This window comes from Mus musculus, chromosome 6 (assembly GCF_000001635.26).
Source record: "Mus musculus strain C57BL/6J chromosome 6, GRCm38.p6 C57BL/6J".
Classification (NCBI taxonomy): Eukaryota; Metazoa; Chordata; class Mammalia; order Rodentia; family Muridae; genus Mus; species Mus musculus.
This window is the reverse complement of record NC_000072.6, coordinates 127,466,948-127,480,681: the sequence shown is the minus strand read 5'-3', so window position 1 is coordinate 127,480,681 and position 13,734 is coordinate 127,466,948. Positions and strand designations below refer to the sequence as shown.

Genomic DNA, 13,734 nt, shown 5'->3' with positions numbered 1-13,734 from the left:
TACATGGTTTTATTGAGTTCTGACTATGAAGGAGATGCGTGAGAACTCCAGTTCATAGGCTTAACTGAGAACAATAAATAGGGGCTGGAGAGGTAGCTCAGTGGTTAAGAGCACTCACTGCTCTTCCAGAGGACCCAGGTTAAATTACACATATACAACTGGCAGCTTACAACTGTAACTCCATGATCCCATGTCCTTACAGACATACATACAGGCAAAACACCAATGTATATAAAAAAAGAAAAACAAATTCTTTTTAAAAAGAAGATATAACAGATGCTGTAGAAATGGCTCAGTAGTTAAGGTTGCTTGTTGCTCTTGCAGAGGACCAGGTTCAGGGCCTAGAACCCACAATGTAGCTCACCACCACCTGGAACTCTAGTCCCAGGGGACCTGACACACACTCTTTTAACATCCATGGGCACTCGGCATGCATGTGGTTCACAATATATACATGCAGGCAAAAACTAAATACACATAAAATAAATAAATCTAATCATAAAAAATGAAAACATAAAAGTTTCACCAACTCACTTTAGAAAAAATTTTATTCTTTCATTGAAGGAATAAAAACATGAAAGAATAAAGACACAGGGAGCAGAGGCTTCTGTCTTCCCCCAAACAAACGGAATAAAACCTTCTATATTCAGGTAAAGTCAGTCACTATCAAAAACAAAAGGTGTTTGGTCAAATACTCAAAACTATAAAAAGCACAAGCTGAAAACCCCACTGTTATTATAAATTCTTCCAAGAATTTCTGAAACAAACTGAGGCCCGGAGAGTTGGGCCCACAGAATCCCATATACCCTTACTGCCATGCTTAGTTCTGATTGTAGAATCACCTGGGGATGGAGTCTCACTGAGGAATAGCTTAGGTTATGCTGATCTGTGGGCATGTCTTTGAGGGATCTTCTTGATTAGGTTAACTGAGATGGTCCACTGCAGGTGGCACCATTCCCTAGGCCAGAGAATTTGAACTGGGTAAGAGTGGAGAAAGCAGGCTAAGCACTAGCATGCACGCGTTCATTTGTCACTTGGCTGTAGGTGTAATGTGACAGGCTGCTTCAACATCCTTACTTTCCTTATCACTTGACTTTCCTGAAATGATGGACTGTAATTTGGAACTGTAAGCCAAATCAACTTTCACCTTTATCTGTTTTGGTCCAGATATCTTACCATAGCAACAGGAAACAGAACTATAATAATCACTAAAAGAAAGTCAGTCGAACTCTCAAGTACACGCAAATGAGATGGGTGACAACCTGGGAATTGCTTTAAATATTTTTCAGTAACAAAACAACCAATTATGTGGTTAATCTTAGTCTAATTTTGACGAATGTTTGTTTGATTGTCTCTTTGAAATAGGGTCTCACTATGCAATAATGTGAGCTGGCCCCAAAATTGCTCTGTAGCCCCTGAACTCAATCCTCCTGTCTTATCTTTCTGTGTGCTGGGCTAGCTGGGTATGCCTCCTCACCTGACTTATAGGGCAAGCCTTAACAAATACTGAACAAGATCACAAGTACAATGGTGCTTATGATGGTAGAATCCTACTTCTGTGTTCATTTGAAATTTTTTGGAATAAATCATTAAAAGCTTATAATAAAAATACCAGAAATCAAATCACATCTACAAATGTTTATTTAAAATATTTCAGAGGACCACTTATTTTAAGTAATATTTATTGTAAAAGTACAACACAACAGGTTAGTTTGGGCAACAAATTAAATTTTATATAATGAGCTTTATTTTTAGGTTAGAGGCACATTGAGAATTCTAACAGTCATTTCTAACTTAGATTTAGTAATGAATAGAGATTTAAAAACCCACAGCACAAACTCTGAATGAAGCAAGAAATTTGAAGGTAAATTACAAAGTGTTCCTTCAAACAAAACAAGCAAAAACGCTACAGGAAGAATAGTGTAGCTCCTTGTTCTTTGTTTGTTTTTTAAGTCAGTGTTTCTAATTTGGGTCAAAGATTTCTAATTCAATCTAAGGGCTGAAGCAAGCAAGCCACAGAAAAGCTACAGAGCTCCACTTCAAACAAGATGCAATTCTGGACCTAGCAAAGACGACGCTTCTCCCACCGCAGTGGCTGAACTCTACTGGAGAAAAGCTCTCTTCTACTCTCCAAGGATGGAGGAGAGCTGAGAGGCCAGCAAGGGGCTACAGAGATGGCTCCGTGCTTAAGAGCACTTAGTGCTCTTGCAGGACCCACAGAGTGGCTCATCTGCCTGTAACTCCAGGACCAGGACATATAATGCTTCTCGGACTTCCTCAGGCACCATGCATGCACGTGGTGCACAGACATACATGGAGGCAAAATAGTTATATACATAAAATAAGATAAATAAATGTAAAGTAAAATTACGGCATGGCAAGAGAAGAGCAGCTTTCAAACAAAACAAGCAAAAAGCTACAAGAAGAATAGTCTAACTCTTGGTTTGTTGTTTGTTTTTTAAGTCAGTACAGCTAACCTCTGTGTGTGGCCATCTCTATAACTTAGAAGAATGAGATGAGAGAGAGAAAGGAGGGATGAGGAAGTGGCTTACCTGCAAAAGAACTCCCATAAGTCTAAGTTTTGGATCCTTTGAATCCTTTTAATTCGGTTCCGATCCATTGTTTTCCCAAAAAGACTGGCCACTTCATTATACTCGTGCGTCTGGTTCTGCAGGGAAACCAGCTGGGAGAGGAAGATGACAGTTTAGCAGGCCTCGTCCACTGACGGCCCAGGCCCGCCTGTCCTACAGTCCACCTGCTCCTACCTGGTAGGGAACGTCAGGGTTCACGTTCTCCCAGTGGGTTGGCATGGGGATGGCCTCATTCTCACAGATGTAACTTCAAACAGCAAAAGACAGAGCAGAGCGTCAGAAGCAGGTTAGAATCATGTCGGGGTTTAGCCTTTCCTCCACAGCTGAGGTTTCTGTTTGCAAGGCATTATGACAAATGGGATTAAGTTTAACCCTTGGCTTCACTTAAAAATATTTACTGAATGACTGTTTCCTAATTTTAACATGCTGAATTATAAAGGATGATGGGAATATACAAATCTACACAGCTTCAACATTTCAAAAACAGGCAATTCAATTTATTTTGTTGAAATTTCTATAAAATGTGAAGAATGTTTCAGCCAAAGAAAAGGGATTTCTAAGAAAAATTAGGATGACTTTAAAAAAAAAATCAAAGTGTTTCTTCATATTCCTACTGAATGAAACTGAGAATTCCAGCAGTCACTGCTGTCCTCCAGGATGGCTCAGCCTCCCCTTCCTCTGTCCCACAAGACCTGACCCAGCCCTCTCTTCTCTGCCGACTATTTCTGCAGACAATGCATCCTGACTTGCCCAGCAGCAAATCTTAAAAGCCATCAGATACAGTCATGCCACAGGACACAGACAGAGAGAGAGGATGGTGAGAGATTTCACTAGCAAACAGTCAACAGGTATACCAACCTTCCTTGGAAACCAAAAGTTAGTGGAAGAAACTTACAAACTTACAAACTTTAGCTCCCTTTTGTCAAATTTCATAAAAGTTTTAGAAAAAATCCCAATACCATATATATATTTTTTAAGACTTTATTTGTATGTGTGTGTATCTGTGTATGAGTGTGCTACGTGGGTGTGGGTGGCTGCAGAAGGCAGAGGAGGCATCCAACCCCTGGAGCTGCAGTCACAGTCAGTTGTGAGGTACAGGTGTGGGTGCTGGGAACCATTCAAAGAATGTCCCATGGGCTGGAGAGATGGATCAGCTGTTAGAGGCTAGGCTCACAACCAAATGTTCCAAATGTGCCAAGAAGGGCAGAGTGGGACCCTCTCTCCAGCTCCAGCCAATATTCTGTCAGTTCTTACACGTCACTCCATCTCCACACACACAATGTTTCTGCTTTCGTTTGTTTATTTGTTTGACACGGGTTTCTCTGTGTATCCTTGGCTATCCTGGAACTTGCTCTGTAGACCAGGCTGGCTTCAAACTCACAGAGATCCACCTGCCTCTGCCTCCCCTGTGCTGGGACTAAAGGCGTGCACAAGTCATTGTTTCTAGATCCCGATGTCCTTTCAGAGCTTCCTCAGTTCAGAAAGCCAATTTTTACCCAACACAAATGGCAGCACAAAACACCCATTTTGTTGTTGTTGTTGTTGTTCATTTAATCAATTCTTATCAAACTCTTTATCAGTATGTACCCAGTCTCCTCTTCTCATGGCCAGAGGGAAGTGCAGCACATGGCTGGCACTTAATCAACACTCAATGAGTAAAGGCCTGCTCTGCTGCAGACACACACAATTCCACCCATCTGTGCACAGCCAGAGGGAGCGTAAAAGAAGATAAGCATCCCAGACCAGGGGAAGAGGGGCTCAAGAGCTTCTGCTGTGGAGTGTCTTCCTCGGGGCTTGGTGTGTCATCTATAGACTGCCCAATGTGGCTCTGCATTGATGCAGGGGAAGTGGGCAGTTCCGGAGGATTTGGGTGCCAAATAGCAGGAGAGCTTGGTGACAGAACCATCACTGATTTAACTGCACGCTCCTGGTGCTACTCAGTTTGCTTCAACTCCTGCTACTCCAGTCAGAGTGCTGCAAAGACCAAAGCTACCCATCTGTTATTTCGTGTGCCCAAGAAGGACGTCTCTAAAGTGGGACTCCAGAGTCAAAGGATGTACTGACTGACAACTCTGATGCATAGATGCCCAAATGGAGCCTTGGAACATTGCACTTATTGACCTTCTCACCAGGAATGTGGAGGGTACCTATCGTCCGTCCAGCAACCTCTCCAGGAAAACATGTTAGCCCACTTTGGCATTTCAGTCAGTCTGCTAACAAAGGAGTCTGGCATAAACTCATATTTTCTTCATTATGAGTATAATAGGAGGAACATTCAAATTTTCTTAAGGGAGTTCTAGAAGAACTTCAAATACTAAAGGAGTTATTATTTAAATTAATTTCAACACTGAGTTGTTTTTTGAAAGCTCTCCCACCCCCCCACCCCACCCCCCCACTTTGTTCAATGTGTCTTCCAGCTGTACGGAAAGGTTTAAAGAACGTGTATGTACCCATGGCTTTCACAGGGCACATATTCACCAGGCTTTCAGGAATGCCCAGCATCATCCTGCATCCTGCCGCTAACCTTTCTGCATCAGCACCTCCTGACTACCATCCCCTGGGGCTTCCCTACTTAACTCCTCCCCTGTCATTATTGCCTCAATTGTTGTCCTCAGCTCCGGTTACACCCTAACACACACACACACCCCACCCCCTAGTCAGCCCCTTCTGTCTCTGTTGTGCAGTTTGTATAGTCTGGGACAGAAGGAAATGGCTCAGCATGTATATAACATCATACCTACTAATCCCTCCCATTATTGTGTCTCATCCCCAGACTACACACTACAGAGGATAACGCTTGCTGTATCCTATTCCTGCCCATGAGGAATGCATACATGTTGCAGCAGGTAGAAACATTCTCTGTGTTCCACAGACCCAGGAAAGACATCATTATCTTTTAAATTATGATGTTAGAATGCAAGTCAAACATCTTGATAAAGAAAAAGTGTTTATTTTCTTTCTAGTTTCTTCAACCCTTTTCTTTGCTCTACTTTTCCTAGGACGCCCTAGAAGGAGCAAGGCGACTCCTTACAACTCACACGCTCGCTCGAATAATGTTTCTGAGCTGCATCCTAAGTTCTCCAAATAGAAAAAGAAAATCAATATTTGCTTGAGTGGTCGTTCTAGAAAATAGGAGATATACTCTTAAATTTTTTCACTTGCTTTCCCTTCCCATTTGCAACAAATAAAGTATTTACTACACCTGGCTCTTGGCCATTCTTTCTCAGTCTATAGATGGCAAAGGGAACCGAAAGGAAATCGTGCACCCCAGGTGCTTCAGGGAAGATGCTGCACTGCTGCCCACAGTGGCTGTGCTGCCCCAGGTTTTTGGTCACCGTGGACTGGCGTTATATACAAGAGGCACAGATGAACAAGTAGATACCCAATGGGAATCTACATTAGTGCAGGGGCACACCAAATGGGCAGTTCTCTAAGATTTATGGTCAAATTTCTGGAAAATTCTGTGACCATATGTCCAGTTTATATTCAAACATAAGCTCAATAGCCTATTTTAAGCAAAAAACATATGGCACCTTGTAATTATCATGCACACTAGTCTAAGAATTGAAGAAAATTACACATGACAAACAAGAATGAAAGGAAACAGTGACAGAAGATAACGATGACTCCATCAGTGAACACGAGGTTTAATACTGCAAAGGTTACTCCATGGAATGTCAGTCTACCTAGGTTTCTGCCACAGAGTAAGAAAGAGCAGGGGGAGGGCAGCCCCACCCAACCGCCCGCCCGCCCACCCTCCGTGGGACCCGTTTTAGTACCTGAAGGCACTGATGGAGAAAGGAGCCCTCTTTATTAGGCGCTGTTTCCCAGTGACAAGATTCATCTGCTTCATTTCTGAAGACAAAGATAGACACATCCGATTAGCCACAGCAGCACACAGTGCAGAGTAGTGCCACAATACATGAAGGTTACACAGCTTTGGAGAGAGCTGACAGCTGGTATGTGACCTTTTTATCATGTTGCAAAGGTGCCAGGCAGCGCCTTCCTTCAGTGCTTGATCTAAGGCCCACACCAAGATGCTTATCTCACAAGGTGTTCCTCTGTGTGTTAAATTGACACCAAAATACAAGAATTCTAAAGGCAGGAAAGTTAAGAGTATAGAACAAAATCACCTAAAATCTTCTACTGGATTTGTTACACGTAGAAGTACACTTTGGTTTCCCTAATAATTTGAAAATTAGAAAGAGGCTGTTTTCATATAAAATCTGCACAATGAACAGCATTTCAAATGTACATGTTTCTTTACTCCTCTTTAAACTGAAGACCTAAATCAAAGGCGGGGAGGAAGAGATGAGAGGGAGAGATGAGAGGGGGAGGGGGAGGGAGAGGGAGCCATAGATCTCAGTAACAGAAGACCACCATCTGGCCAGCTCCTTCTGTCCACACCTCAGCCATGGCACTATCTACTGGGTCCATTTTATCACCTCCCAACCAGGCTGTGAATCTTAGCACAATACTAGTCAGGTTGCACACCTGATGCCACTGCACTTGTCAAATGCTGGTGCTGAGTGTGCTCTGCCACTCCTGTACTCACCAGAGTACTGTCACCATTCTCATCTCAGTACACAAAACCAAACCTGTAGCGTCATTGTCACAGCTGTCTCCATCTGAATTTACTTTCCATGACTTTCACAGGGAAAAAAAAGCTGGTCAGTGGTAGGGTGACTGGGGTTAACCCTGAAAACATGTGGAAAACTGTACCATTCATTCGCTGGCTGCCACATACTGCTGGGATACTTTAGCAAGGAATTTTTTTTATTTGGTTTTTTTTTTTTTTTTTTGATATGTGGTCTCATGTCCGCAAAGATGGCCTAGAACTCATTATGTAGCTAAGACTGGCCTTGAATTTCTGATCCTCCTGCCTCCTTATCCTGAGTGCTGGGATTGCAGGCATGTACTAGCAAGCCTGGTTTATGCTCTGCTAGGGTTCCATTCGTGCTAGGCAAGTATTCTACCAACTGAAGTACATTCTGAGTGTCTAGAAAGACATTCTGGATAAGTTCTATTTCCTGGTGGGATCTCCCAAGGAGTATAGCTCACTAGCGACTACTCTTAGACACAGTGGCCTGCTGAACACCTACCACACACTTTAACAAGTGGCAGCCCCTTTCTGAAGCCTGACGCTTGTCTATATCACGCTGTGTCTGTTTTCCCTCCAAAACTGTGCTTGTACACACTAGTACAGAACTCTGGTAACATCTGCCAAGCACCTTCTGCCTGCCTAGAACAGAAACATCAATGCCGGTGTCCCCCATGGGCGGCCTGGTTCCTAATGCTAGTTTTTAAAGTCAGGATTGGTTGAAAGTAAAAATATGATGGTTTCATTCTTTTTAAATTTAATTTATCCATCTATTCTTTGATTTATTCTTGATTATGAGCAACTGCAAGGAAAGCAGGTTTGTAGGATGGCATTTCGGGCCAAACCCTTTCCACTTCTGGAAAAGCATTTCGGGCCTTCTGCTCCATTCTCAGCACACCAGCACCACCATCGTTGGAAAGACACAGCTCAGCAACTGGAGAAGAATAGCTAGAAGGCTGAGGTGTAGAGCCACTAGATGTACAGTGATTGAGACACTGCCCCGCTCACACCTCCTTCACATCAAAGCCATAAACAGTGTGAAGGCAGCCTGGGACTTATGGGCTGAATTCAACAGTGCTTTCCTGAGACACCTGATAACACGGCCCTGCACGGGGGGTGAAAGACAGGGTGGCATGCGTCCAAACTGAGGCTGATCTGCACATCAGCTGGGCTCATCCGTGAAAGAACCAGGGAAATGAGGAACCACCCCAAGAGCAGCCACTGAAAGAGGCAGCCATTTGACCTAAGTAGCAGCAGAAAGGTCACATGGCTTCACTTTGCCTTGAGACAGTCACCAGCCAACAGTGACTTCCTCTTTTATTATCTGCTTGATCTGTAAGATAAAAAGCTTCCCAATTCAAAGCAATCTCCAGGCTGCTGGGGTGCAGAGTAAATTAAAAGCTATAAGACAGGCATAGCATTACAGACCTGCAATCCAGCTACTCCAAGGGCTGAGGCAGGAGGATTTTGAGTTTAAGACCAGCCCAGCAATACAGGGAGACCTCACCTCAAAAAACAAAAAACAAAAACAAAAACAAAACAAAAAGCAAAGACAAAACCAAAAGTTATAAAGAGCTTTACATGAACTCAAAACACATGGCCAACAGCACATATGTTAACAGACAAGAACATAGAAACATGCTTTTATCAATGGCAGGGCTGCTCAAGAGTTGACAGTGCAGGTTTGATTGAGCAGAGAACAGGAGGATTTACTTCATGCTTCAAGACATCTGGGCTAATCCTGCACTTCAGAGCTGCAGTCTTCACTGTGCTGAGAGTCTAGGAATATTCTAGAAACACACGACTAGGCGGGAAAACATACCTGCAAAGTCTATCTTGTAGCTGAATTTGGAAGTAGTAAAGGAAATGGAGCCACAAGGGTTTGTTTTGAAGCTTTTTTCGATATCTTCACTGCTAACTGAACATTGAATGTTGGTATCCGGCTTTAAGACAAACCAGAAAGTTGCATTTACCAGCTGTTCACAGTGATGGGTTGGCCGCAGAAGTGGAGCTGAGCTCCCAGTGACAGAGAATGAGGGATCCTCCTGCCTGCTGCTCTCCCTCCCACAAACACAGGGAAAGGCACGCCAAGACTGCTCGTGGGAAGTTATTAACGACTCCGGGGGAAACGGCTACTGGGACGAGGGTCTCTGTAACAGCCTTTTCACAAGTTCCTCAGGATTACTCCACGTGGCTCAAAGAAAACCTTTCACCAGTCTGGTAACCATAAAATGGGAGGAAAAAAACAAATCCCCAAACTACAAGTTCCTGTGTGGGCACTCAAGAGTGGAGACTCTTGAGTGGGCATAAGCAGTCCACTTTCCTGAGTCCCTGTCTTTGACAGAAGATGGAGAAGCACCATCTACCTCAGAGCTGTTGTGAGGACACACAGGATGCATAAAGTACCTAACATGATACCCAGAGCAGGTGCTGAACACGGATGACCACTCTTCCCTCCCGGTTTCCACCAGATCCGGCCGGAGTCCATCACCCAGGCATGCTCCCTGTCTAAGCTCACCACTGTTTCCTACAGCCAGGGGAGGACACAGGCTCCTAGCTACTCTGCTTCCCATTAGGAAAGGGCTGGTTCTTTCCAGGTTTCCATGAGCATGACTCAACACACCAGTGAGCCCTGGCCTGTGAAGCTCGGGGCAGGGTACCTGAAACATGTGCCACTTCCCACATTCCGCCAGGTAGAACCAGCCCCACTGTGTGTCCGATGTGTCCATGTCGTCCACATCGCTGTCTGTCTTCTTGGGAAAGAACTCCTCTGTCTTGTGAAACATCTTCTGGAAAGCCAGCGAGAGGCGGAGAAGGAAATACCCATTAATGACCAATGTTCTTTATGGAATATTCTATTTCCCTACCAAGAGCCAGATTCCAACGTCTTTCCCACAGTGCCACATGACACCTATCTGCATCCTGGCCCTGGAAGCAGCTTAACAAATACACCAGGCTGATGATCCTCCTTAGGTGGGAGATGTCAGAGCCCATGCAGCCCAGGAGGGAGGTCATTATTTGCCCATGGTCTTGTTAGGAGCCCCTGCATCAAAACTGCTTAAGACCAGAATGCATCCTCTTTGCTACTCCAAACAGTCATCTCATTTAATGGCATGAAGAGACATTTCTAAAATGTGACATGAAGAATAAAAAAAGGCTATAAAGGTAAAGAATAATGCAATAATGTTTTAGTTAAAATATATCTATACTTGCTTTCATAAACACATGGATATATGCGTGAGTGTGTCCACGCGTTCATGTACCCAGGAAAGTTTGAATAGATATGATAACCTGTCCCAGTGTCTTCTAAGCATCAAGGTGACCAGAGTATAAGTGCAGCAGTGGTGACAATCTCTAATTCTTACATGGTCCTGACTACATGTCAAGTGATCACCTAAGAACTGTAGAGGTGAAGTCTTTCGGCTTAACAACAACCTCTATGAGACAGGCACTCCTAGTATAAATGGTCGCACAGCAGGGAGCTCGGCTTAGGCAGACTGGCCACAGGGTCTAGACACGTAAGCGACACACTATGCTGCTTTATGCTGCATGAGCAATGGGTGTGTACAGTGCTGACTAGAGCATTAACTGATGCATACTTAATCTCTGAAAGAAAAAAAAGCTGACATTCTTGGGTAGAAACTGTGATGAAGTCATCAGAAAAGGGACCCAGTGGCTGATAAAAATGATTTAACTTCATTTGGAATTTGACTTACTATCATCATCTTTAAATTATTCATTTAAATTTGCATAGTCTAACTCTGGCCGTACCACCCTGAATGGGCCTGGTCTCCGAAGCTGAGCAGGGTCAAGCCTTGTGAGTGCCTGGATGTCGAAATCGCAGTCTAGTCGATGGGAGACAAGCTCTGCAGCTTCTTAGAAAGGGAGATGGAGAAACATCAAACAAAGCTCTGGGCCTCCTGGTGCATGCCTTCAGTCCCAGCACTTAGGAGCCAGCAGCAAGTGGCTCTCTTTGAGTTTGAGGCCAGAGTGGTTTACCTACAGAGTTCCAGGACAGTCAGAGCTACATAGAAGATTCGCTTTCAAAAATCCAATAAGTAAACCAGTACATTTAACAAATAAACAAACGAATAAATGTGCATGGGCAACATGGCATTCTCCTTGCAGGAACTCAGAGTACTTCCACTGCAGCGTGCCTGTCCATCACACTTTGATCCCTGCCATTCTTTACCTTCCTTTCCCAGTGACCCAATGCTATCACTTCATAATGGATCTCTCAGAGGTGTGTGTGTATAATCTTGTATAAAAACATCAATACTGGCATATGCCAAAATATGATCCCCCATACCTTTGGTTGTTTTTAACAAAGAATCTGTATTGCTTGATAAGCTGAAAAATATTCTTATGCCGTTAGATAAAATGCAGAAGTGGTGTAGCCCAGGACAGGGTCCCCTTACTTGGTTTTGGTCACATTGTCCACACGAAGCAGAAGCTGAAGCTCCTTGCTCACTGTGCTGCTCACTGTGCTGCTCACTGTGCTGCTCACTGTGCTGCTCACTGTGCTGCTCTCTGTGCTGCTCACTGTGCTGCTCTCTGTGCTGCTCACTGTGCTGCTCACTGTGCTGCTCACTGTGCTCACTGTGCTGCTCACTGTGCTGCTCACTGTGCTGCTCACTGTGCTGCTCACTGTGCTCACTGTGCTGCTCACTGTGCTGCTCACTGTGCTGCTCACTGTGCTGCTCACTGTGCTGTTCACTGTGGCTGCTCACTGTGCTGCTCACTGTGCTGCTCACTGTGCTGCTCACTGTGCTGCTCACTGTGCTGCTCACTGTGCTGTTCACTGTGGCTGCTCACTGTGCTGCTCACTGTGCTGCTCACTGTGCTGCTCACTGTGCTGATCACTGTGCTGCTCACTGTGCTGCTCACTGTGCTGCTCACTGTGCTGCTCACTGTGCTGCTCACTGTGCTGCTCCCTGTGCTGCTCACTGTGCTGATCACTGTGCTGCTCACTGTGCTGCTCTCTGTGCTGCTCACTGTGCTGCTCACTGTGCTGCTCACTGTGCTCTCTGTGCTGCTCACTGTGCTGCTCACTGTGCTCCCTGTGCTGTTCACTGTGCTGCTCACTGTCCTTCTCACTGTGCTGCTCACTGTGCTGCTCACTGTGCTGCTCACTGTGCTCTCTGTGAGTCCCTGGGCTCTCAGAAGGGGGCTCGTTTAGTTTAATTTTTTTATTCATGCCTAGGAACACTCCAAGATCACTTTTCTGATTTTGTCCTTGTTGTCACTCCTTAGTGACTTCAAAGTTGATCAACTGCTAAGAAATGAAAACACAGAATGGCCTGGGATTGGGGGCTTCAGGTTAGAATGAACCATTTACCTTATGTGTCTTGGCCAGATAATAAAGACAATGACCTAAACTGTGAACTCCACTGCCCCGTTAGCTATTGCACACTTCTGCTTTCTTCTTCCAGCACTGTTCATCCCGTTTGGCCATTTCACTGCAGGAGATGGAGAAAGAAAGCCAGGGGTGGGAGCAGGTTTAGTTTGTATTTTAAAAGTACTCTGAAAACTTGGAAACACAAGCTAGAAGCAAATAGCTAAGATAATACTGGGCTACAGGTTCAGTATTTTCTCTATTAGAAAAGGGACAGGGTTAACAGAAAGGTTCCCTCCCGTGGCTACAACAGTGTGCTCTGCCCTGACTCTGTGCTTGAGCTGTCATGGCAGGCCAGTCTACAAGCCAGCCACCACAGCCCATATCCCAGCTATTGAGGCTGGGGTAAGACATGAGTCCAGGAGTTCAAGGTTAACCTGAGGAACACAAGGAGGGAGGGAGGGAGGGAGGGAGGGAGGGAGGGAGGGAGGGAAGGGAGGGAGGGAAGGGAGGGAGGGAGGGAGGGAGGGAGGGAGGGAGGGAGGGAGGGAGGGAAAGGAACTCCCTGCCATAAATAGTTTTGACTGGCTAGGCCAATTCTTGGTTACAATTCTACTACATTCTCCTCCACAGCCTGATGTATAGGAGAGAGAGGTCATTATTTTCCAATTAAAATCAGGGAAAGTACAAAGCAGAAAATATGATTATTTTGTCTAGAATCACAGAGTGTACAGTACATTGAAGATTAAAGAAGCCTTTGAGGCCTGCTAGAATTCTGTCTCCCTCCAGGTGCCTACCCCATGGTCTCATTTCCACCGACAGCCAGTCCTTGACTCCTCTGCTGCCAAGCTTCACATATGTGTTAGCTTTCTTTCAAATAATTCACTTCATCCCATAAAACCCTTAGCATCTTTTATAGTGAGTTTCCTCTACAAAGGAATGGCTATTCTGTATAATTTGGCTTAAATAAAATAATTTAGAATGCTGTCACCATAGTAACAACAGCTCTAGTTAGGGCATGTCTACAGGTAATCAAAAGAACATATGCAAGCCATCCAACACAAAGGCGGCACTTAATGCATGATAGATGAATGGGCCAGTTCAATTACAATGCCACATCTGGCCTGATTTTCCTGTTCCTAACTGTGAGAAAATGACACTTCCTGTGCAGAAGGCTGCAAAGAAGAAACAGCTAGCATCACGTGGCA

The 13,734-nt window shown here is 44.6% G+C and overlaps 1 protein-coding gene across 18 annotated transcripts in view; it reads right to left on the bottom strand.

Moving 5' to 3' along the window:
• Parp11 (poly (ADP-ribose) polymerase family, member 11) overlaps positions 1-13,734 on the bottom strand; it is a 67,404-nt gene that overhangs the window by 33,552 nt on the left and 20,118 nt on the right. For 3 of the 18 annotated variants that reach the window (XM_006505232.4, XM_030255039.1, NM_181402.4), the window contains exons 2-7: positions 12,530-12,650; positions 9,852-9,980; positions 9,014-9,134; positions 6,371-6,446; positions 2,766-2,838; positions 2,553-2,683 (exon numbers count right to left, since the gene is read on the bottom strand). In XM_006505232.4, coding sequence (XP_006505295.1) covers positions 2,553-2,683; positions 2,766-2,838; positions 6,371-6,446; positions 9,014-9,134; positions 9,852-9,977 — 527 coding nt within the window. In that variant the 5' untranslated portion in view covers positions 9,978-9,980; positions 12,530-12,650. Of the gene's footprint in view, positions 1-2,552; positions 2,684-2,765; positions 2,924-6,370; positions 6,447-9,013; positions 9,135-9,851; positions 9,981-12,529; positions 12,651-13,734 lie in introns of all 18 variants that reach the window. The other 15 variants (XM_006505233.4, XM_030255040.1, XM_006505231.4 and 12 more) reach the window with 9 other exon arrangements.